This window comes from Cucurbita maxima, unplaced genomic scaffold, assembly GCF_002738345.1.
Source record: "Cucurbita maxima cultivar Rimu unplaced genomic scaffold, Cmax_1.0 Cma_Scf00084, whole genome shotgun sequence".
NCBI lineage: Eukaryota > Viridiplantae > Streptophyta > Magnoliopsida > Cucurbitales > Cucurbitaceae > Cucurbita > Cucurbita maxima.
Genome location: NW_019272100.1, coordinates 52,946 through 75,949, shown reverse-complemented (window position 1 = coordinate 75,949; position 23,004 = coordinate 52,946). Strand labels below are relative to the sequence as shown.

The following is a 23,004-nucleotide window of genomic DNA, read 5'->3' as shown; positions in this document are numbered from 1 at the left end:
AGAAGATAGTATCACAGTTCGCTGCTTCTGAGATTGCCAAGTGATCAAATTTCTATTGAGACAAAACACAATTCCTCCAGTATCTATCGTCAATGTATTTAATTAAACAACTATCCGTAAAACCGACTAGCTCTTCAGGTCCTCATCCTCTTGATACTTAAGGATGTTGCTTGTGGTTCCCTTCACATAGCGAAGAATGTGCCTGACCGCTCGATGGTGCATCATAGTAGGCTTCTCCATGTAACTGATAGCATATGAAAGATCTGAACGAGTATGAATCAAATATCTTAGACTTCTAATAATGCACCAATACTCAGTGGGATTCACCAAGGGTTATCAGAGCACATATCGTGACTTGAAAAAGTAATAAATTTTTTCTTTAAAATGTAAATTAGTTTCCAAATAATTAAAAATTATTAGAGAATAAATAATATTAAAAAAATTATGAAATTATATAAAAATAAAATTAATATTTGTATTTTAAAATTAACAATAAATTCGAATTAATTTGATTTAATTAAATAAATAACCATGAAAGTTTCTTCAAGCACAAGGAAACGTTTGGAACGGAACGACGCGTTTCGTGTCCCAAGCAAGAGCATACGGCGTCGTATCAGTTCAAATTTTCAACAAATTTTCTCAAATATCTCTCTGGTTGAGTCCCCTTGGTTTCTCTCCATTTCTTTCCATCTTGATTACATTGATCAGGTTCGGGTTCTTCATCTTAGTCTCGCCATTTCTTCTCGAATTTTCAACTCGATCATAGCTTCCACACTTGTTGATTCTTCCATTGGATTTCTTCGTATCCTGTAATTCGGTGCCGAAAAGGTTCTTTGTTTTGATCTTCATCCGATCTTCATCTCCATGTCCATGCTCGCCTCCTTCTTCTACAAGGGCTTCAAGGCTGCCCAATGGTATCCCTACTGTTTATCTTGATTCTCTTTTCTGTTCTTTGAATTGTGTCGGTCACTGATTTGATTGATTCGTTTGAGAGATTTTAGAATGTCTGCTTTTGATAGAGACGATCGCCTTCTTTGGTTATTTGTTTAATTTTCCCGTTGGTATACAGTAAAACACTGCTTAAATTGACAATTCCACGGATAAAGCTGCTGAGGAATCGGAGGGAGATTCAGCTTAAGCAGATGCGCCGAGACATAGCTAAGCTTCTTGAGACAGGTCAAGAAGCGACTGCTCGCATTCGGGTATGTGTTACTTTCTGAAATGCATTAGGTTAATTTAATATCTAAAGGGGGAGAATAAGGCAAAAGGGGTATTGTTTAAAATCAGGTGTAGTGGTTTTTGATTCAAAGCGAGTTGGTGGAACCATAGTTCCATCAACGTAGTCTAGTCTAGTCTAGCATGTCTTGACTCTCAAGAAGAGGGAGAAGTTGGCTTTTCCAAAGATAAATGGAGGAAGAAAGTTTGATGGTAATCATATGGATTTGAGTTTTGAAAGGAAGAAGATGAGAAGAGGATTCAGAAGCCATAGAAAAAAAAGAAAAAGGATTAGGATTGTTAAACAAAAGGGGTTTTGATTTCATGAGAATATTTGGTGAAAGTTCTCTGTTTATAATCATTTACCGAATCAAATAAATTACAAATAATATGGAAAAGCAATAAGTGGAAAGACTAATAAATGAATACAAGATATTTGCCTATAATAAAAAGGCAAATATGGTAACTATGGTAAGCCGTAATGCTAAATATTTGCCTGTAATAAAGAGTCAATATGGTACCTATGGTAAACCGTAATGGAAGGTTAAATATCATACAAGATATTTGCCTATAATAAACGGTCAAATATGCTACATATGATAAATCATAATTCAATGGATATTTTTGTTGTCTTAATTAGATCTGCTCTTGCATTCAGGTAGAGCATATAATCAGAGAAGAGAATATGATGGCTGCTCAGGAAATTCTTGAATTGTTTTGTGAGCTTATTGTTGTTCGTCTTCCAATTATTGAAACACAAAGGTAAATTTTCAGTGCTTTCATGGATTCTAAATGAAACTGAGTGACTATGTTGCAGTGTTTTCATGGATTCTTGTCCTTCAACCTGCAGAATTCGGTTTGAAGCAGATAGCTCGACCTTTAAAAGCTTTCCACTATATCTAATATATGTGAACTTTAATCAATGAAACCCTTTTTTCTCTTTAGTTTCATTGATAATGTGAAATTACAAAAGATGAGGAAGTTCTATCCATAGGATTTACAAAAAAACTTTTGCAATAGGAAGTAAGAAAAGTTTATCATAATTATAAAAGTTAGGGTACTTATAAAAAGATTACAACGATTATAATGGGAAAATGATACGAATAGGAAATGCTATGGTTGTTTACTGCCTATTTCTTCTTCTTCTTCTTCTTCTTCTTCTTCTTCTTCTTCCTTTTATTTTAAATAAAGATGACTAAATGAATGTAGCTTAGGGGTTAAGGAACACACTCCTTCCTTTGGGGTTCAAGGTTCAAATCTGTGAGATCCCACGTTGGGTGAGGAGGAGAACAGAGCATTCTTTATAAGGGTGTGAAAACCTCTCCCTAGCAAACATGTTTTAAAAACCTTGAGGGAAAGCCCAAAGAGGACAATATCTGTTAGTGGTGGGCGTGGGCTGTTACAAATGGTATTAGAGTTAGATATCGGGAGGTGTGCCAGCGAGGACGCTGAGGTCTGAAGGGGGGTGGATTGTGAGATCCCACATATGAGGGGAGGATAACAATACATTCTTTATAAGAGTGTGAAAACCTCTCCCTAGCAGATTCGTTTTAAAAACCTTGAGCGGAAGCCTGAAAGGGAAAACCCAAAGAGGACAATATCTGTTGGTGGTGAGCTTGGGCGATTACAAAATCCCTATCCTCACTTTTGTTGTGCTGAAAAAATGACTAAATGAGTATAGTTGTTAATGTTTTGCATTTATAAAATCAATTTAAAAATATTTGGTTGAGGATTTCATTTATAATTTGTGACTGAGCAGATGCATCATCATGTACTTAATGTCAAAAAAAAAAAAAAAAAAAAAAAAAAAAAAAAAAAAAAAAAAAAAAAAAAAAAAAAAAAAAAAAGAGGAAAAAAATCCTTCTCACCGATGTTGTACCTACAGTCCCTTATGGTTGTTGAACGAAGTGAATTTTTCTCAACTGTGTTTCTTGTCTAATTGAAAATGGCTTGTGGCCCTTTTTCTCGGGTTATTGTCGTCTTTGTATAACTATGAGTATCATCCCTATATGTGCTCTACTACTCTTTTGATTGATACAAATGCAGATTAGAAATATGGTGTTACTTCACTTTAAAGTTTGAATACATATTTGCATATGAAGAATTTTAGTGAATTACGTAAAGAATATTCTTCCCTATGAGTTTGGACTATTGGAAATTCATCCCACAATGATGGGAGTTAAGTCTTAGAATAGTGTTCATTGTTAACGAGCTAGTTGTCCAACCTGGTCATCCAATTTCTCCGACTCTGGATGATTTAAAACACCAAGCCTTGCAAAGTAGAAATCTAGTTCCTTGTGGGTGATTGCTAAACCTACAAAAAGTAGAAATCTAGTTCTTTGTGGGTGATTGCTAAACCTACAAAAAGCAGAAATCTAGTTGTTTGTGGATGATTGCTAAACCTACGAAAAACTAATTGGTTTCCTCAAAAGGCCTCATATCAATGGAGATGTGTTCCTTACCTATAAACCCATGATCAACCCCTTAATTAGCTGATATGGGACTCTTCTCCCAACAATCTTCAACAATCTTCCTCTCGAACAAAGTACACCATAGAGCTTCCCCTTGAGACCTATGGAGCTCTCGAACAACCTCCCCTTAATTGAGGTTCGACTACCTCTCTGGAGTCATCGAACAAAGTACACCCTTTGTTCGAGACACTTAAGTTACTTTTGATTACACCTTCAAGGCTCACAACGTCTTTGTATGACATTTGAGGATTTTATTGACATGACTAAGTTAAGAGCATGACTCTAATACCATGTTAGGAATCACGAACCTCCACAATGGTATGATATTGTCCACTTTGAGCATAAGCTCTCATGACTTTGCTTTTGGTTTCCCCCAAAAAAACTTCATACCAATAGAAATGTATTCCTTACTTATAAACTCATGATCAACCCCTTAATTAGCCGATGTGAGACTCCTCTCCCAACAATCCTCAACCATCTTAACTGTAATTTTTTTTTAAGTCTTACGTTGTCTTCTCTGTTACAGAGAATGCAGGCATATTTCCATGCGTTCCTTGCTTAATCGGTGCTTATTAGATACAGCCAGCATCTAGATATTCCATCTCGTCTCATTTTTATTTCATCCAGTCCAATGTGATTTTGGTATCTGTATTCATAAATGCTATGTCTTTCTATGCCTTTTCATTCCAATTTCACTTTGTTTCTTATGGTTATTTTATCGAAACGTATGCCCCATTGTACTTTATTTTTGTATTGAGTGTCATCGTGAACTGTCAAAATTTTCAGGGAATGTCCTCTAGACTTGAAAGAAGCAATCTCGAGTGTGTGTTTTGCTGCTCCAAGGTGTGCTGATCTTACAGAGCTTCTCCAGGTTCAGTTGCTTTTTGCTGTTAAATACGGGAAGGAATTTGTATCAGCTGCAACTGAGCTCATGCCTAACTGTGGCGTTAACCGTCAGGTTCGTAAAATTTCTTGTTTACGTTCGATTAGTCACAATCGCACTTTGATGACAGCGAACTTGTGATTGTGCGACACTCACTTCTCAGTAGCAAGTGAGTTAAGCCTATTTGTTCTTGCGTTGCCTACGGCCAAGCGACATATGCTCGAGCCTCTAGCCCTGGTTCAAGAAGAAAGTTTTAGAAAACGGGGGCAGAGAGATTTCGAAAGAGAGTTTTGAAAGCAAGAGTTGAGAAATTGAAATTGGTGTTATATGAGAATGTAAGCAAAAGGCAACAACAACGGCTTACTACATATAACTATCGGGTAGGGGGATAGAAGGAAAGCGCTTTACTGCAGTCTATAGGATTATATATTTCCTCTTAATTTTGATTGCAGTTGATAGAGCTGCTTTCTGTTCGTGCTCCTTCACCCGAGAAGAAACTGAAGCTCTTAAAGGAAATCGCCGAAGAACACGACGTAGATTGGGATCCTGTTGGAACTGAAGCCGAGTATAACAAATCACCAGAAGATTTGCTTGTAAGTGTTGCTTCTTTTTGTTTGTCTCAACTTGTGGTGACTCTTTATGTCTTAGTTTCTGCTCTTTCTTTGCAGAATGGATCAGCACAGTTTGTCAGCCCATCAAAATTGCCCCTTCCTCAAGAGAAACACAATGAAGCATACAATGCACCACAACCTGATTCTGATTCTGAATTGGACATGTTAGACTTCCCTGAAGTTCCAAAGATAACAGTTTCTCCACATTCTACTATAGATCCTGGTTCTGCTTCATCGATGATCCCTCCTCCGTCAACGTCGCCACCGCCTGAAACTAAGCACGATTCATTGACGAATTCATGTAGCCCTGAAACCCCACCACAAGATTTACACATGAGACGTGGGGAGGTGACACCAGTACGATCTGTTTCACCCAGCAAGGATCTAATGAATATTTCGGTTGGGGAAGATAAACAGTTTTTGCCTTTTATAGCTCCCCCATCAAGGACCCTTGAGGAGAAGTTTAGTTTCAAACCACAGTTCGAACCCGAGATAAATTCACCACCACCCTCGGTTTCAAGGACACCTGATGAGAAATATGGTTTGAAGTATGAACAGGAGATAATTTCACCCCCACCCTCTGGTTCAAGGACAAAGAGTGATGTCAGTTTGGATTTGCAGGACGTGTTGACAGCTGCTCAGGCTGCTGTTGAAACCGCCGAGCGTGCTGCTGCTGCAGCTCGCTCCGCAGCTAGTCTAACAAAGGTTAGAATCGACACGCTCACAATGAAAACGAATGATCAGGGCCCTGAAATTTGTTGCGAGAATCCATTCCATGGAGCTACTGCAAGTACACCAGATCATGAACAAACATTCCACCTAAACCAACAAGATTCTATAGGGCATCATTCTAGCTCTATGCCATATTATTCACAAGATTCTTTCCCAGAACATCACAAAGAAAGCCCCGGTTCAGATGTTTCCGACCACCACCGGTTCGAGTCACAGAAATCGGGTTTTGACTCCTCTCCCGGTGATTCACCATCTGAACACATAACGATCCCCCATCAGCCCCAGAGGCTTCCATCAATGGACGACGACGACCCATACTTTTCGTACCCAAATTTATTTACATCACAGAAACCAAATCCAGGATTTGATCATTCTTCAGCTGATGGTTCTTGATCTTCAGGAGGTATGAGTGTTATGCCATGCCTTCTTTACAAAGACAAATTTGTTAGTATCTAAATACACGATCCACACACGCATACATTAACTCACTAGATGGGCTTGTATGCATACACCGGAGTCTAACTACGGTCTAGCACATATTCACGTTGTTAGAAGCCACAAAGGGAAAGGAGTGTGTATCATCATCATGATGAATGCATCTGGACTAATCAAACTGAGAAAGTATCTCAATACTCGTGACATAAAATATGCATGAAGTCTATATTAGATAATTAATTTTTCGATGGGGCTCGGGTATTTCACTAAGAGCAAGTAAAAATGTTTTATCCAACATATAACATTACGCCCCATGATTTGCTTCAGATCTTACCATTCCAAACTAATATATATTGTCTTCAAAACCTTCCAAAACATCCTTAAAAAACATGATAAGGAGGCTATTAATAATTTCAAGTATTTTAATTTTGGGTTGTGGTCAAAAGGTGGCCGTAGAGAGTAATTAATGATTTGTTAATCACGTGTTAATTACATTGGCGTTTTGTGACGGCTATCTAATTCAATATTCAACTTAGTTTCAAATTCTATAAAACCATCCTTTTCGTTTGTTTTTCTTCTCAATTCGAACACAATTCATTAAAATGAATAGAACTATGGGTTCGGTTTGTTCGGTTGCTTGCCTCTTGATTATTGGAACTCTCTTACCCGTCATTGTTGCTGTTGACCACGAGGTTGGAGGTGATTTTGGTTGGAACTTGCCTCCGACGCTCACCTTCTTCTCTGAATGGGCTCGTAATACCACGTTTTTTGTCGGTGACAGGCTTAGTAATATAATTATCGATATCTATTTTTGTTTCTTCGTTTTTTTTTGTTGCTTGTTCTTACTTTTTTATTGAAAGAATAAACGAAAACATATATATATATATATATATATATATATATATATATATATATATATATATTTTTAGACAGGGATGTACATGGGTTTGGTTCGAAAAATCTTCTAAACCAACCCAATTTGGGTTTAGGGTTTGGTTGGTGACTTCAGCAACCTAGAGTTCACAGCCCAATCCAACCCAATTCCTTCTCTTTTTAGATTGTGTTGTTATTTTTCTTTAATTATTTAAAAAATCATATTTATCTACCATATATGTAATAATAATAACTAAAATCTTATGAAACTCAAATATTATATATATTTACAAGTCATAATAGATCACTAACATCGGTTACAAGCATCAAAATGTGAGATCTCACGTTAGTTGGAGAGGAGAATGAAACATTCCTTGTAAGAGTCTGGAAACATTTCTCTAACAAATGCGTCTTAAAATCGTGAGGTTGTCCGTTGATATGTAACAGGCCAAAGAGGACAATAACTGTTAGCGGTGAGTTTGGGCTGCTACAAATGGTATAAGAGCCAAACACCTCACAGTGTGACAACAAGGACAATGGGCTCCTAAGGGAGGTGGATTGTGAGATCTCACATCGATTAGGGAGAAGAACGAAACATTCCTTATAAGGGTGTGGAAACCTCTTCCTAACATACGCGTTTAAAAATCGTGAAGTTGACGACGATACGTAATAGGCCAAAACAGATAAATATATGCTAACGGTGGGTGGGCGGGTGGGTCAAGTTGACGTCGATACGTAATAGGGTAGGATTGAGTTGGGTTGGTCAAGTTGACCCGACCAAAAAAATGTCAACCTGCGAACTTACCCAAATTTTCAATTTTTCAAAAACTCAACCCTACCCAAATCAAAACTAGGGTAAGATTGGGTTGGGTTGTCCCCCTATTTTCGGGTCGCCAACATGCAAACTGACCCAAATTTTCAATTTTTCAAAAAACTCAACCCTACCCAAACCAAAAGTAGGGTAGGATTGGGTTGTGCTGTTACTCTATTTTTGGGTTGATCAAGTTGACCCGACTAAAAAAATATGAGTCTGCGAATTGACCCGAATTTTCAATTTTTAAAAAATTCAATCCCGTCCAAACCGATAAAACAAAATCTAACTTAACTATTACGATCTTGATTGGATAATCCAAGTTATAGGTCATATCAACATAAACGAAACGAGAAACAAAACTCTTAAACATCTCGAACATCATTACTATTTGTCGGTTTATCTTAACTAGAAATGTATATTTGTTTTATGATGTAGAATTTGTACCACGAGCCAACGAGACACACACTTACGCCGAAGCCGAATCTCAAAAGGATTATGATGGATGCATAGAACAAGGAATAGTGTTTGATTCCTCCATTATTTTAACCCTACACAATCCTCCTCGTCGTCGCTATTTTGTGTGCACTGATGGTAACCATTGCAACAATGGCATGAAATTTTCCATTGATGTCTTACCCAAATCAGCAACAACAACGCCCAATATGGCACTCAAAATTGATGTCTTCCCTTTGCTTCTCTTCATCACTATCATGGCCAATATGTTCTTTGTTTGAGATAGATCCTATTGTTCTTTTCGATTCTTGTATTTGTTATAAGTGTTCGTAGTTCGATTGAAGCTATTCTATTGTTTGATTACTTTTAAAGTTAAATTACACAAATACTCCTGAAGTTTCCGTAGGTCAATCGAAGCACACCGAAACAAATAATCGAAGTAGAATGAAACACTTACAGGCACACTTCGTACAAAATATACTTTTAATCATAATGCTTTTTGTCGTCATTAATTGCTATTTAAAGAAACAAAAACACTAATAATTCTAAGTAGATCTTGTGATCGCTAATATATAGATGTTTCTAATAATCCGAGCACCCATGAATTATGAGTTATGATCAAGGAACTTTAACTTTAGTGCTTCCCGATTATGATTAGCCCCAAGAGCTAGTCCAAAAAGTCTTAGAAGTAATAATTTGAGAACTTGTGATAGCTTACCATGTCTATTAATGGTCGTGAACGGTATCACCAGAACGGAGACCAGTTCTTATTCACACGGGTAAATTAGTGTGCTACTAGGGACAAAGATTTAGACATAATAGTGTCCCTACCCCTATCGATGAGTTCAAGTTTTAGTACTATCAAGCTTGACTCATATTGGTTAGATAGACTAGTGTATCGATGCTAATTCATGTTAATGCCCTTATCGTGAGTGAAAATGGTCCTGGGTCTCCGAATAGGGCCTTTTGTAACGACTCAAATTTTTTTACTTAATTTAAGGTTACCACTGAAAACATATCATGAATATTGAATGCGGAAATATTCATTTAAACTTTTATAAAACGTCACCTTCATCTTAAAATATAGCCATGGACTTGCGTGTTTTGAAAACATCTTTAAAAAACGACGCAACAAAAGACTAAATAAAATCAATAAACGTTTAAATTAAAAACATCCTATTCTAGCCGAAGTATAAGAAAATAAATATGACTAACCTATACATGTGTTATAGTCTGAGTTGCGATGTCGTCATTAGCTGTATAGGAATGTCTTGCGATGTTGTCATTATCGTGAGTGAAAAGTGGCTTGAGTATTTAAAAAAATACTAAGTAGTTACTCCACTATTGGGGTTAAATGCAAGGACATGTGAATGCAATGATGAAACCTATCATATTAGTCTATTTTCCTACGACACTATCCTAATGTGCAACTTTGATGTGTACCATATACTCTACACACAACTCATACGTGCGAGTATGAACTCACCAATCAGTTCGCACACCACTAGGCCCCTTTTCTTGTCGGGTGAGCTTACTTTGATAGCTCCTTATGCCGGATACCCATTAGAATTAGTAACTGTCACGGCAACATTTTGTAAAACATAATGATACTTCATCAGCTTAGTGGTGTACGCGTTCGTACCCTTGTGATGGAATAGGTGTATCCCTCAATGCATAAGCACACATAATGCATGAGGTCCCAATATTTTTCCGTTTTCGTCAATTTATCACATATCTCGTACCATAACATATTTCATATCATATCACAACATACATACATACATACATACATACATATATATCCATCATTTACGCCACATGGCGTATCATAATCATATCATATCGTAAACATTTCGTGGTCATATTGTTCCCTAGCTTATCATAGAATACATTGTATGTTCACCATTTACTTAGTTAAATTTCATCTATCATCTATGTATTCTTTAAATTCATGTATTTATTTTAATTTGGTAAATTTCCGTTTTTTTTTCTTTGTAACGCCCGAGGAGCCTCCACTCCATTTCGTTTTGGACTCCTTTGCTCGACATTTTTAGGATTCTATTGACATGATACCATGTTAGTGGAACGACTCTCCACAATGGTATGATATTGTTCACTTTGAGTATAAGCTCTCATGGCTTTGCTTTAGGCTTCCCCAAAAGGCCTCGTACCAATAGAGATAGTATTTTTTTTATTATAAACGCAGGATCATTCCCTAAATTAGCCAATGTGGACTTTCATCCCACAGCCACAACATACCATAAAAATAAATGAAGAATTTTGCAAGTACGAACATTGAACAAAAAGGTTTCTCTGTTCCGTCGACATCTTTATTCTTTATTGTTATATTTTATTTTGAAGTTCTATTAAAAAAACAAAAACAATAATACAACAACATTAATTGTTAGATTTAGAATAAATTGAATATGGCATTGAATTTGAATAAATTGTTAGATTTAGAGTTATCACTCAATTATTCAACTTTTTATCAAATTATTTTGATAAATTCAATAACATTTAAAGCCTCTTTAATAATACCCTATTTATAGTAACACGTTTCCATTTTTTAAAAGTTCAAAAATACCCTTATCGTAATAAGTAATAAAAATATCATGAACTTTCAAAAGTAACATTGAAAAGTTGAGATAATCAAACGTCCACAATTTCCATTTATATATTGTAAAATAAGTGTGTTAATTCAATTTTTAAAATTTTATAGATATTTTTAAACATAATACCGGTTAAGAATATTCTGAATTATAGTTTATATATTATATTTGATCTTTTATTATAGACAAATATTCCATTTCTTATAATTTATTTAATTATAAATAGAGAACTTTCACACAATTTAAATTTTAATAAATATTCTTAATAATATTATTTTTTAGACTTTTTAAATAATTTATTCCGAATTCGTTCGCTGACCGTTAAGAGCAAGTAATCCGTTTTGTTCCCTGTGTCTTTGTTTCTATTGCATTCGCTAACCATTAAGAGCAAGTAACCCGTTCTGTTCCCTGTGCCTTTGTTTCTATTGCATTCTATCTCATCGTATCAAATTCTCTTCTGTCAATACCTCGGTGTAGGTCCGAGATAATCAGATGTACTAGTACTAGTAAGTGCATCTTTGATGCAGTCATTGATTCACCCAAGAGGTCACAATTACCGCATTTTCATCCAAAACGAACGACAAAATAGTTTAAATATCAAAACTTTTATACGATTTTATCGCTTTCATCATAATTTTTCATCTCCCAAACAGTCCACATATACTGGTTCGTTTGTGGGATTGTTCAATCCATCTTTACAATCTTTTGCGTCCTGGCAAGATGATATCAATTTGGAGCCTTATAGTTTTGTTGGAGCCTTGGAGATATCAAAATTGGAAATAGATACTCAAAAACAGCATGAAAGAGGGAAGAGAGGCCTATAAAATGGTACAATTTGCAAATGGACAAAGGCTGATGACTGACTGATGCACAAATGAATTTCACAATATGCAGTGTTACAGAATAATCAGGGCAGGCATGGTTACTTAGAAAAAGAAATTTAAGTCACAAATCATTCCTTTTCTTTACTGACCCGTTCGGGCGAGGTCATCTCGGACCAGAAAGCTCCACTGCATGTAGATTTTCAGTCGAATCCACAATCCAATCGGAATTCGGATGGGGCGATAGGTCGATTTCTTGTCGAAGAATCTCCACCTTTTGCCACTCATCCCATCTTTCTGCCAACCCGTCTCCTTCCAGCATTCGAACCACCTCCGACATCTTCGGTCGGTCCATCGGGGAGCCTTGTGTGCAGAGTAGCGCTACTTGAATCAACTGTTCGACCTCGGATTCGACATAGTTATTCTGAAGGTCAGGGTCAACCAGCATTTCTAGCTTCTTCTCTTTCAGAAGTCCTTTCACCTATTATACATCCAAAACATATGTATATATATTTACACTCCCTTCACTTTCACTGTCCCCCCACCCCAAGTAATTAATAATAAACACTTACCCAATCGAGTAGCATGACATCATCGTCATTGGCGAGTCGAGCCAAATCAAAAGCTCTTTGACCAGTTATAAGCTCTAGAAGCATGATACCGTACCCGAAAACGTCTGTTTTCTCAGAGGACTTACCAGTGGAAAGATACTCAGGAGCTATATGTCCAATTGTACCACGTACCGCGGTGGTGACATGAGTATCTTTGTAATCCATGAGTTTGGCCAGCCCGAAGTCACCTACGACAGCTTCGAACTCCTCATCTAGCAAAATATTTGCAGCTTTTACATCACGGTGAATGATCTTTGGATCACAGTGATCGTGTAAATAAGACAACCCTCTTGCTGATCCCAATGCTATTCGCTTTCTCGTTCTCCAATCAAGAGGTGGTTGGGATGGTGGTCGTTCTAAACCGATAAGAAAACAACATATATGAATCTTATTTAGATTTAAGACGATCTGAATAGGCGATCCAAACGTAAAAGAAGGTACCTCTTAAGCAAGACGCAACACTTCCATTGGCCATGTAGGGATAAACAAGAAGTCGTTCGGTTGGCGTCATGCAAAATCCACGTAGACGTAGCAGGTTCCGATGTACAGCCATGCTGATCATCTCTACTTCTGTTTGAAACTGCAGCTCTCCACCAGGCGTACGTTCTTCCTTGAGTCTTTTTACGGCGACTAAAGAACCGTCTGCCAATCGACCTTTGTAGACCTTACCAAATCCACCCCGACCAAGTATGTTCTTGTTACTAAAACTATCAGTAGCTACTTGTAGCTCTCTCAGTGAAAATCTTTTAAGCTGTCCCAGATGCACTTCCGGATCCTCTTCGGCTGCATAGCGATATAATAATGAACGAATCAATGAGGCAAACCAAGTCCATCAAAAAAAATTTCAAGGAAAAAACACCGACCAGGAACGTCGAAGAAAACTTCTTGGGGTTTCCTACGACGCCACCACGCAAATGCGATTGCTGGAGCTGCAAAAAGTAATGCAGCACCTGCAGCAACGCCACCAGCAATCGCTCCGGTTGCACTGTTTCCTCCTGGTAATTATCGTCATGGTTATTATCTTAAGAATCGATTTCTATTCACAGCAAAAGAATATAGAAGAGACAAGATGTCAAATTGTAAAATATAATAAGGAAAGGGTATATAAACAAAAATCTTCATAAGAGACGACCACAAGAAGCTTAGCCCTTGATTCATAACCCAAAAAACAAGGCAAACAGTAGAAAACATGGTTATAATTGATGTATTTCTTGAATTTGAGCATGTTTGAATGGTAAAATTTGAAATTGGCCTAAAAATGACCGTGCAATGTTTGATAGTCAATTTCGAGGACAATATCTGCTAGCGGTGGGCTTGGGCTGTTAAAAATGGTATCCGAGCCAGGCATCAACCGGTGTGCCAGTGAGGACGCTGGGACTCCAAGGGGGGTGGATTGTGAGATCCCACCTCGGTTGGAGAGGGAAACAAAACATTCTTTATAAAGGTGTGGAAACCTCTCCCTCAAGAGGGCTTGTCTGTCACACATGGCCGATACTTTCAAAACGTCGACTAGCTGGATTTCATATTAAAGAATCCTTCATTCCAATATTGGAAGGTGTTGGGTTATCAGATTTCTTTCCTGACAAAAAAAAAAAAAATGTTGATTGTTACCCAACTGTTTGATTGTGTTTGGTTAACCAACCATAAGGACAAGGTGTGTTCAAAGTGCAAGGAGATGTGAGGGCACTCGTAAGAAATATATTGGGAACTAAAGATATCCATTTAGGAGTCGAGCCCTAGGGGACCTGCTCCAAACGAGATTGGGAATCTCATGAATCCTTGTTTAAACGAAGAACGGGAGGTAGCAGGGAGGGATTTTTCCCCATTTGCTAAATGCTGCAATGGATGGGGATTATATTCTATTGTTTGGAATACTCGACACGAGGATTTTATGTATAGAGGATATTTGGAACATGGTTCACTTCATGTCCCTTTAAACTTCTGGTTCAAAAAAATGACTCTTGAAAGTTGTTTCGTATCTCGGAAGAGAAAAAGAGAAAAAATGGGGAACACTAGACCTTCTAAGGTAGGTGTGAAAGGAACGAACATGAACCGGCTCAGTTTGGTTCAGTTTACTTCCTATAGCTATTCAAACTGAACCAAACCAACCGTTCGGTTTTAATCTAATCACACAATTGTTACGTTTTAGGATTCACAGTTTTCCTTCCTTTTGTCATTGCTACTTCCTTCTAAAGACACGAGCCCTTCGAGCACAAATCATGAAATATCAAAGGAAAAACAAGTGAGACATTTCAAACTTCTATATAGAATTTTATCAAATATCATCTCTGCAACTGCAAGACAACAAAAACCCAGTAAGGAGGTAATATAGCAAAAACAAAATTCCAGGAATACACTAACAACCCGAAAATAAGTCACCTGGTGAAGATATAGGAGGTGGCGGGACAAAGGGTGGAGGAGGAGAAAACGGAGGCGATCCAGGGCAAGGACGTCCAGTTACAGGGCCACAAAGATCCAAGTTGTTGGCAAAACTGTCGGGGGATAAACGAACCAAGTTGTTCAGCTATGTCGTACAAATCAAAGTTAGAAATCACGGACTCGTAACAATCATAAAAAAAAACCTGATGGGGGTGAACAAGGAGAAGGAACCGTTATCTGGAACCACGCCCGAGAGATGGTTATTCGATAGATCCCTAGAAAAGAAACGCTATCCTCATAATTTGTACAATATCCATACAATTTGGCAAGCTTGTGAAGGCGAGAGAGGTATACTCACAACACTTGAAGGGATGAGATATTAGTCAATGACATAGGAATGGGGCCTGATAAGCTGTTGTTGTTCAGCCGGCTATGCATATTAAAACATTCCAAGAAAAAACAATGTAAGAACTAAACAAAACAACTCAATCAGAAGCTGATTTACAGAAGAATAGACTAATTAGAACTGCAACTCACAGGAATCGTAGTTTTGACAGCTTGCCTAACGTGTCGGGAATTGGACCCGAGAATCTGTTCAAATAAAGATCTAAGCTCACCAAACTAGTCAGATTTCCCAGATCACTTGGAATTACTCCACTTATGTTGTTACTGTAGAGCTCTCTGTTATCAAATAAAATTATGTTACTAATTATATTAATGCAATCATGATAATAAGATTGATGATGAAAATGGAAAAAACATCGTCGGTATTATTATGTGCAATCAACAACACGTGGGATTCGAGCCTTCTAGGACGTTCAGGATATTATGTACAAGAGATTTTGGTTGACCCTATAAACGACACGTTAAGTGTTCTTCATCATAGGTTATATTATGATCAAGATCCCATGCCTAAGGTTCATAGTCTTGGAATAAATTATATCATCCCGACGCATAATCAGTTCAAACAGATTTTCCCTCAACAAAATTCGATATGATCGCTGCCATTGTACTGATGGAATATATTACAAGACCATGACAGCTTGAAAGAGACCGAACGGTACTTACAGATACTGCAAATTTTTTAGCAAGCCAAGCTGTGGAACAAGTGTGCCCGATAAAGCTGCGTTTCCAAGATCACTGAAGAAAACGTAAAACAAGAGCTAGATTATTTGTAGACCTGTGAGCTAGACGAGACCATGTATGAGCAAATAGCTTACACTCGTATGACACTATTATCATTGTTGCAAGTAACATGAAACCATGTACAGGGATTGACAAGAGTGGGATCCCAACTCTGCAAGACATTGTTAGGATCCTGCAAGCTGATTCTTAGGCTATGCAAAGCATCACCTGTTTAAAAATAAAAGTGAACTTATTAACAAAAGGGTAAGAATAACATGCCAGCACAAAGAAAAAAGAGTTCCAAGAGACTAAAGTTTTTTTGAAAACACTAATCTAATAGCCCCGAACCGCTGCTAGCAAATATTGTCCTCTTTGGGCTTTCCCCTCAAGGTTTTTAAAACGTGTCTACTAAGGAGAGGCTTCTACACCCTTATAAAGAGTGTTTCGTTCTCCTCCCCAACCGATGTGGGATCTCACAATCCACTCCCCTTCGGAGCCCAACGTCCTCGCCGGCACTCATTCCTTTCTTCAATCGATATAGAACCCCCACCAAATTCACCCCCTTCGGGGTCCGACATCCTAGCTAGCACACAGCCTCATGTCCACCCCCCTTCGGGGCTCAACCTTCTCGCTGACACATCGCCCGATGCCTGGCTTTGATACCATTTGTAATGACCCAAGCCCACCGCTAGCAGATATTCTTCTCTTTGAGCTTTCCCTTTCAGGCTACCCCTCAAGGTTTTTAAAACTCGTCTACTAGGGAGAAGTTTCCACACCCTTATAAAGGGTATTTCGTTCTCCTTCCCAACCGATACGGGATCTCACAACTAAGGTCTCAGCTGCCACAACGACCATCAAGTCCATAGTTTAAGATTTAACATAAACATTCAAAACAGGACCGAAAGAACACAAACAACATCCCATGACCCAGCAATCAACCATTGATCATTTACAACAAGAAATGGAGGAAAAGAAGCAACAGACCCTTTTGTATTATCCTTGTTGAGGCCTATAAACTTTGAATTCCCCTCAATGGAGAACCCATTAAGGTGTCTTCCCACTTTTACAATAGATATTAGATTACATATTTCAATCCTATGCATAAGTCTCTAACAAACACCATTGGCAGCTTGAATATCATCCTAATCTTACAACCAAGCCAACAAGGAGACAAAAACACACAAAATAATGAACTATTAAACCTCCAAGAACAATTCCAGGTATCCAAATACACAAGGAACAAAAAGGAGATAGAGAAGAACAAAGGCATTTCCACATTCAGAAGTGATTTAACACAAAAAGAACGAATTCAGCAAAGAAGAAAGCAATTCCTAGCAGAACAAACCTTCCATGTTAGCAGAAACAAGCCATAGTGAACGAAGCAGCAATATCAAAGAAACGAAACCCAGAGCCAAAACCTTGTAGTGCTCCATCTTGATTAAGTGATCATCAACATCAGATCCAAATGGTAAAACTCAGAGACAAACCCAAAAATCACAGAATCACCAAAACCCCAGTTGGGAAACAAAATCTAAACCCCAAAAAAAAAAAACTCAAGAACTCGAAAACCAGTTCAAAAATCCATGAAGAACTTGAACATTTAAGCTCGAACACAGAATCGTGAAAAAGAAGCAGCACGCAAAGCCGATCTGGAGAGAGGTGAGCCCAGAAGAGAGAAAAAAATCAGGAAATTTCAGACATTATTTGTTTTCCCCTTTCACGGGCATAGCTTTGTTCTTCGATTCTCTCTCTCTCTCTCTCTCTCTGAAAGTGTTTTTGGAGTGGGATTAGTGTTTTCTTTTTTGCTCTCTACTTTTGAGGAATGGATGCAGAAAGAGAGAGAAAGAGATTGAAACTTGAAAGAAGAGAGAGAGACGTATTTTGTTTGTGAGGGTAGGGAGCTGCCCGAACGATGCTGACCGAGCTGACCAAACGCAGTCAAAAACGCCTTCGCGCTACATCGTGGAAAGTGACGTGACAAGCTCCAACCATTATAATTATTATTATTATTATTTGTTTTTTTTAAAAACGCAACATTATATATTATAAATGAAATAAAGAAGATTCGAACCTACCCTTCCTACATAAAATAACATTTTATTATAAGGTAATTTTATGAAAGTAAAAATAAAAAAAACCATGGTAAGATAGCAATGAGTATGCTCGCGTCGTCTTTCAATGAGGACACTGCAAAAACCTAATTTAGCTCTACGTAAGATAGACAAAGTACGAAATGGCGCACAGACCGTGCTCGAGCTTCAGATCAATATCTCCAGAAGCAAGGAGTACGCTCGCGTCTTTCAACGAGAACACCGAAAAAACCTAATTTAGCTCCACGTAAGATAGTCAAAGTACGAAAACGACGCACGAACCGTACTCGAGTCTTTCAATGAATTGGGTGGGTCTTTATCGCCCGTCCCTGAAAAAAAAAATGTTTCTCACTCCCTCGTTACCTGTCTAGATCGGGAATTCCCTCCCGTTTTTAGAACAGGTCCGACATCCACGAGATTACAAATTTCAAAGCCCACAACAATACAAAATTCAAAACCCAAAACAAATACACCTCTAAACGATGCCCAATAAATGTTTTTTTTTTTTTTTTTTTGAAGATTTTATTTTTAAAACTCAAAACAAACATGGGTTTAGTATTCTATACCCATTTCGAACCTCAAAATACCCAAACCAAACATCCCATTAGGGGTGTTTGGTCCACCAACTTGGATTGAGGTGGAGTAGGTTAAAATGGGTCGCTTTTTATTTACATTGTTCGAGTAGCTACACAATTTTAAAAGTTTCATATTGTTGAAATATGCACGATAAATCTATCTTTTTTTTCCTCCATATTAGTAGTGACGACCGTGAATCGGCCTTGTTGAAATATCATCACTAGCCAATAGAGTCAAGCTCAATAATTGTACGAGTCATTTGTATATTGATTTTAGAAAGATATCTGATTTGAGGAGAAGAGATCTAGATATTTTAGAAAAAATATTCAGATTTGTTAGATTTAGATTTGTTAGGTCTAGATTGCGGCTCCAGTATAAATACACCTCCACTCTACCTAGGTTATTCATCCAAGAAATCCAAAAAAGTATTCTACACAATGTCTTGTATTCTCTTCTCGATTGGTCTTAATAAAGAGTGCGAGTGTTTCCCACAGAGAGTTGTGTTCAACAATTGGTATCAAAGCGAGGTTAATGTAGGTTATCTGATCTCTTGGAATTCTTAGTATGCTCTGTAGTTGCAGCTCTGTCTGATCTTCCACATCAGAAACGATTTCTTGAGATTAGTAGTTAGTGAGTTTCTTTTGTGTCGTGAGTAGTCTATAACTATGCAAGTCTTGTGTTGAAAGAGCTTGTTTGGTATTACTGAGGTATGGTCAACATGATGGGTGATTTTCAAATCGTTGGAGAAATCAAGAAACTCAACAACAACAACTACAACACGTGGGCAACATGCATGATGTCCTATTTACAAAGACAGGATCTTTGGGAGATTGTTGGCGAGTGTGAAACTACGCCACCTTTGGAGGATTCTAACGGCGCCTTGCGCAAATGGAGAATCAAAGCAGGCAAAGCAATGTTTGTCTTGAAGACCACAATTGAAGAAGAGATGTTAGAATATATTTGGGATGACAAGACACCGAAAGAAGCATGGGACACGTTCGTGATGTTGTTCTCAAAGAAGAACGATACAAGGCTACAACTTCTGGAGAATGAGTTGTTGTCAATTTCACAACGTGACATGACGATTGCTCAGTACTTCCACAAGGTCAAGTCGATTTGTCGGGAGATTACTGAACTAGACCCGAAGTCCGCCATTGTAGAATCTCGAATGAAGAGGATTATAATCCACGGATTGCGACCGGAATATCGAAGCTTCATTACACTACTGTACAAGGATGGCCTACTCAACCATCACTTGTAGAGTTCGAAAATTTGTTGGCCAGCCAAGAAGCCATGGCTAAACAAATGGGAGGCATCACATTGAAGGGTGAAGAAGAAGCACTCTACACAAGTGAAAGTCGGAGCAATAATAGGCCATCTACCAAACGTGGATACAATGACGACAAAAGAAGAAGTCACAAAGGAACTTCACAACCCAAGAGAGCTCAGAAGAACGACGACAAGAGTTTCCAAGGAAAGAGATTTGAAGGTATTTGCTATAATTGTGGGAAAAAGGGCCACATGTCTAAAGATTGGTTCAAGAAAAAAGTCGGTTGAAAGAAATGTGGCAATATCCAAAAAGAAGATAGAGGATGAATGGGATGCAGAGGTACTATGTCTAATAGTAGAAGACGAGCTAGCACTCATGGCAATGATGGAAGAGCATATTGATTACGAGGATGACTGGATCATTGATTCAAGATGCTTAAACCACATGATTGACGATCAAAGTGGTGCAATGGAAGAGGGGTGGCCCTTAGAGAAGGAAGAATTACCAGGCCTTGAGCTAACTGAAGAAATTCTTTTACAGAACACAAAGAAGCAAACAGAAGAAATTCTTTTACAGAACACAAAGGAGCAAACTGAAGAGATTCTTCCACAAAAGACGGGGGAGCAAATTGTACATATTTGCTTAAGTGCTGATGTGTCTGAAGATTCAAGTGACACTAGTGTTGGTGAGCAAGAGGTGACTCAACCAAGCGAGCCTAGTGAAAATAAAATGACACCTCAACAACTCAGACATTCAGAAATAATCCTAAAGGCAAATCCAGAGTATGCCAACGCAGTAGAAGACGAAGTTAATGAGCCGGAGACATGAAGTAACATCACAAAACTCAGCTTGGCAGAAAGCAATGGAGGAAGAAACTATAGCCTTGGAACAAAATCAAACTTGAGAATTAGTGCCAAGACCAAGAGATACCAAACTCATATCTTACAAGTGGGCTTACGAATTAATGTGTACCCTGGATGGATCAATCGTGAGATACAAAGCTCAGACTATAGATTCAGGGTTCTCTCAAGAATATGGACTAGACTATGATAAAACGTTTAGTCCAATGGCAAAGATCATTATCGTACAAGTTCCTCCAGTACTTGCTGTAAATAAAGATTGAAAATTATGGCAGATGGATATGAATAATGCTTTCTTGCATGGAGAGTTAAACAGAGAGCTCTACATGGACCAACCGAAGAAATTCGAAAATGAAGTTGGAGTCATTGATCAATATATGCAAAATCTGAAAAAGCCTCATTTGGATGCGGCTCGACAGACCTTGAGATATGTCAAAGATACAATCAATTACGATCGTTTATACAAAAGAAGTGAAGACTAGAAGGTAGTTGGATATAGTGATGTCGACTATGCAGGAGACCACAATACCCGAAGATCAATCACTGGGTATGTATTCAAGCTCAGTTCGAGAATAATTTTTTGGTGTAACAAAAGACAACTAACAAAATCATTGTCAACTAAAGAAGTAGAGTATAGAGCAGCTCAGGAAAATACATGGTTAAAACTTTTGATGGAAGATTGACACCAGAAAATTGAGTATCCAATACCACTTCATTGCAACAATCAATCTGCGATTCGCCTAGCAGAAAATTCGGTGTTTTATGTTAGAACAAAGCATGTGGAGGTGCACTACTATTTCATTAGAGAGGTCCTAAAGGAAGAAATCGAGATGCAGCAGATCAAGACAGATGACCAAGTGGCAGACTTGTTTACAAAAGGGCTGAATATTGGCAAACATAAGAGTTTTCGCTGTCAACTCAACATGATGCAGCGAATGAGGACTAGTGCTGAGGGTGTGTTGAAATATCATCACTAGCCCAATAGAGTCAAGCCCAATAATTGTACGAGCCCATTGTATATTTATTTTAGTAGAGATTTTAGGAAAGATATCTGATTTTAGGAGAAGAGATCTAGATATTTTAGAAAAAGATTCAGATTTGTTAGATTTAGATTTAGATTTGTTAGGTCTGTAGGGCTCTAGTATAAATACACCTCCACCCTACCTAGGTTATTCATCCAAGAAATCTAAAAAGTATTCTACACAGTGTCTTGTATTCTCCTCTCGATTGGTCTTAATAAAGAGTGTGAGTGTTTCCCACAGAGAGTTGTGTTCAACAGGCCTTCCAGTGCCTCAAATCTCTAACCCCTCAACCTCAACCAAATCCCTCACAAAAACTTCCCTCTCCACTAAGGAAGACCAAGAAATGTGGATATGAAGAACTTTTGCAATAAGTACAGTTAGTTTTAATGGGGAAAGGAAGATCAAGAGCTCTGGAAAAAGGGTTTTAGGGCAAAATTTGATTATACGTTCATATGCGTCACTTGTGTTTTGTTCTAAGATTCCACATTGGTTGAAGAGGAGAACGTCACATTCTTAATAAGGGTGTCGAAACTTTTCCCAAGCAGACGCGATTTAAAAATTTTGAGGGAAATCCTGAAAGGGGAACTCCAAAGAAAACAATATCTGATAGCTGTGAGCACCATGCAATGCTTCTATGCCATAGGTATGACGAGGGGTGGCTTTGTGCCCAATAAATGCTTCGAGTAAGTGTATGGATTGCCGGGCTGAGAAGAAATGGTTTGGATGAGGGTATAGGAACTTGTAAAGGCTCATTTGGTGAGGTTGAAGTTAAATATGGTAATGACTTGGACACATCAGTTTATAGCACTGGCTTCCTCGTGGAAATGTCCAGATAGACCATAATCAATTGATGCTAAGCTGTGGGATGGATATCAAAATAGTCCTTGGAATCAATTGGAAGGGTCCATGCTTAGACCCATTCGTTGTTACAGTGGCATAAACCGGACTATTATCAAGAGTAATTAGTAATTTCGGCCTAAACCAATTAGGTAAATAACTTCACTATTGTTTGTGTTCCCCATCGGTTAGATAGGAGAATGAAATACCATTTATAAGGGTGTGGAAATCTCTCCCTAACAAACACGTTTTTAAGTCTTGAAAGGAAGTTTGAAAGGGAAAGCTCAAAGAGGACAATATCTGGTAGCGGTGGGCTT

At 38.0% G+C, this 23,004-nt stretch overlaps 3 protein-coding genes across 4 annotated transcripts; 2 read left to right on the top strand and 1 right to left on the bottom strand.

Moving 5' to 3' along the window:
• The first annotated feature begins 651 nt into the window (after positions 1-651).
• On the top strand, positions 652-6,587 carry LOC111472688. Of its 2 annotated transcripts, XM_023118296.1 has the most exons (7): positions 652-914; positions 1,070-1,202; positions 1,874-1,977; positions 4,473-4,644; positions 5,022-5,162; positions 5,238-6,344; positions 6,391-6,587. In XM_023118296.1, the coding sequence occupies exons 1-6, from the start codon at positions 865-867 to the stop codon at positions 6,303-6,305; spliced, it is 1,668 nt and encodes a 555-aa protein (XP_022974064.1). In that variant the 5' UTR covers positions 652-864; the 3' UTR covers positions 6,306-6,344; positions 6,391-6,587. The 2 variants fall into 2 exon arrangements, with proteins under 2 accessions (XP_022974064.1, XP_022974062.1); XM_023118294.1 differs by having other exon boundaries at positions 5,238-6,587.
• Positions 6,588-6,944: 357 nt separating this feature from the next.
• Positions 6,945-8,768, top strand: LOC111472691 (cucumber peeling cupredoxin-like). Its single transcript, XM_023118301.1, has 2 exons — positions 6,945-7,133; positions 8,470-8,768. The coding sequence occupies exons 1-2, from the start codon at positions 6,950-6,952 to the stop codon at positions 8,766-8,768; spliced, it is 483 nt and encodes a 160-aa protein (XP_022974069.1). The 5' UTR covers positions 6,945-6,949.
• Positions 8,769-12,083: 3,315 nt separating this feature from the next.
• Positions 12,084-17,902, bottom strand: LOC111472685 (somatic embryogenesis receptor kinase 2). The gene is made up of 11 exons (XM_023118289.1): positions 17,378-17,902; positions 16,128-16,260; positions 15,976-16,047; positions 15,445-15,588; positions 15,266-15,337; positions 15,111-15,182; positions 14,908-15,020; positions 13,392-13,523; positions 12,970-13,311; positions 12,490-12,884; positions 12,084-12,398 (listed from the first exon to the last, which is right to left on the bottom strand). Exons 1-11 carry the CDS (start codon positions 17,463-17,465, stop codon positions 12,084-12,086), a joined length of 1,878 nt encoding a protein of 625 aa, XP_022974057.1. The 5' UTR covers positions 17,466-17,902.
• Positions 17,903-23,004: the final 5,102 nt, after the last annotated feature.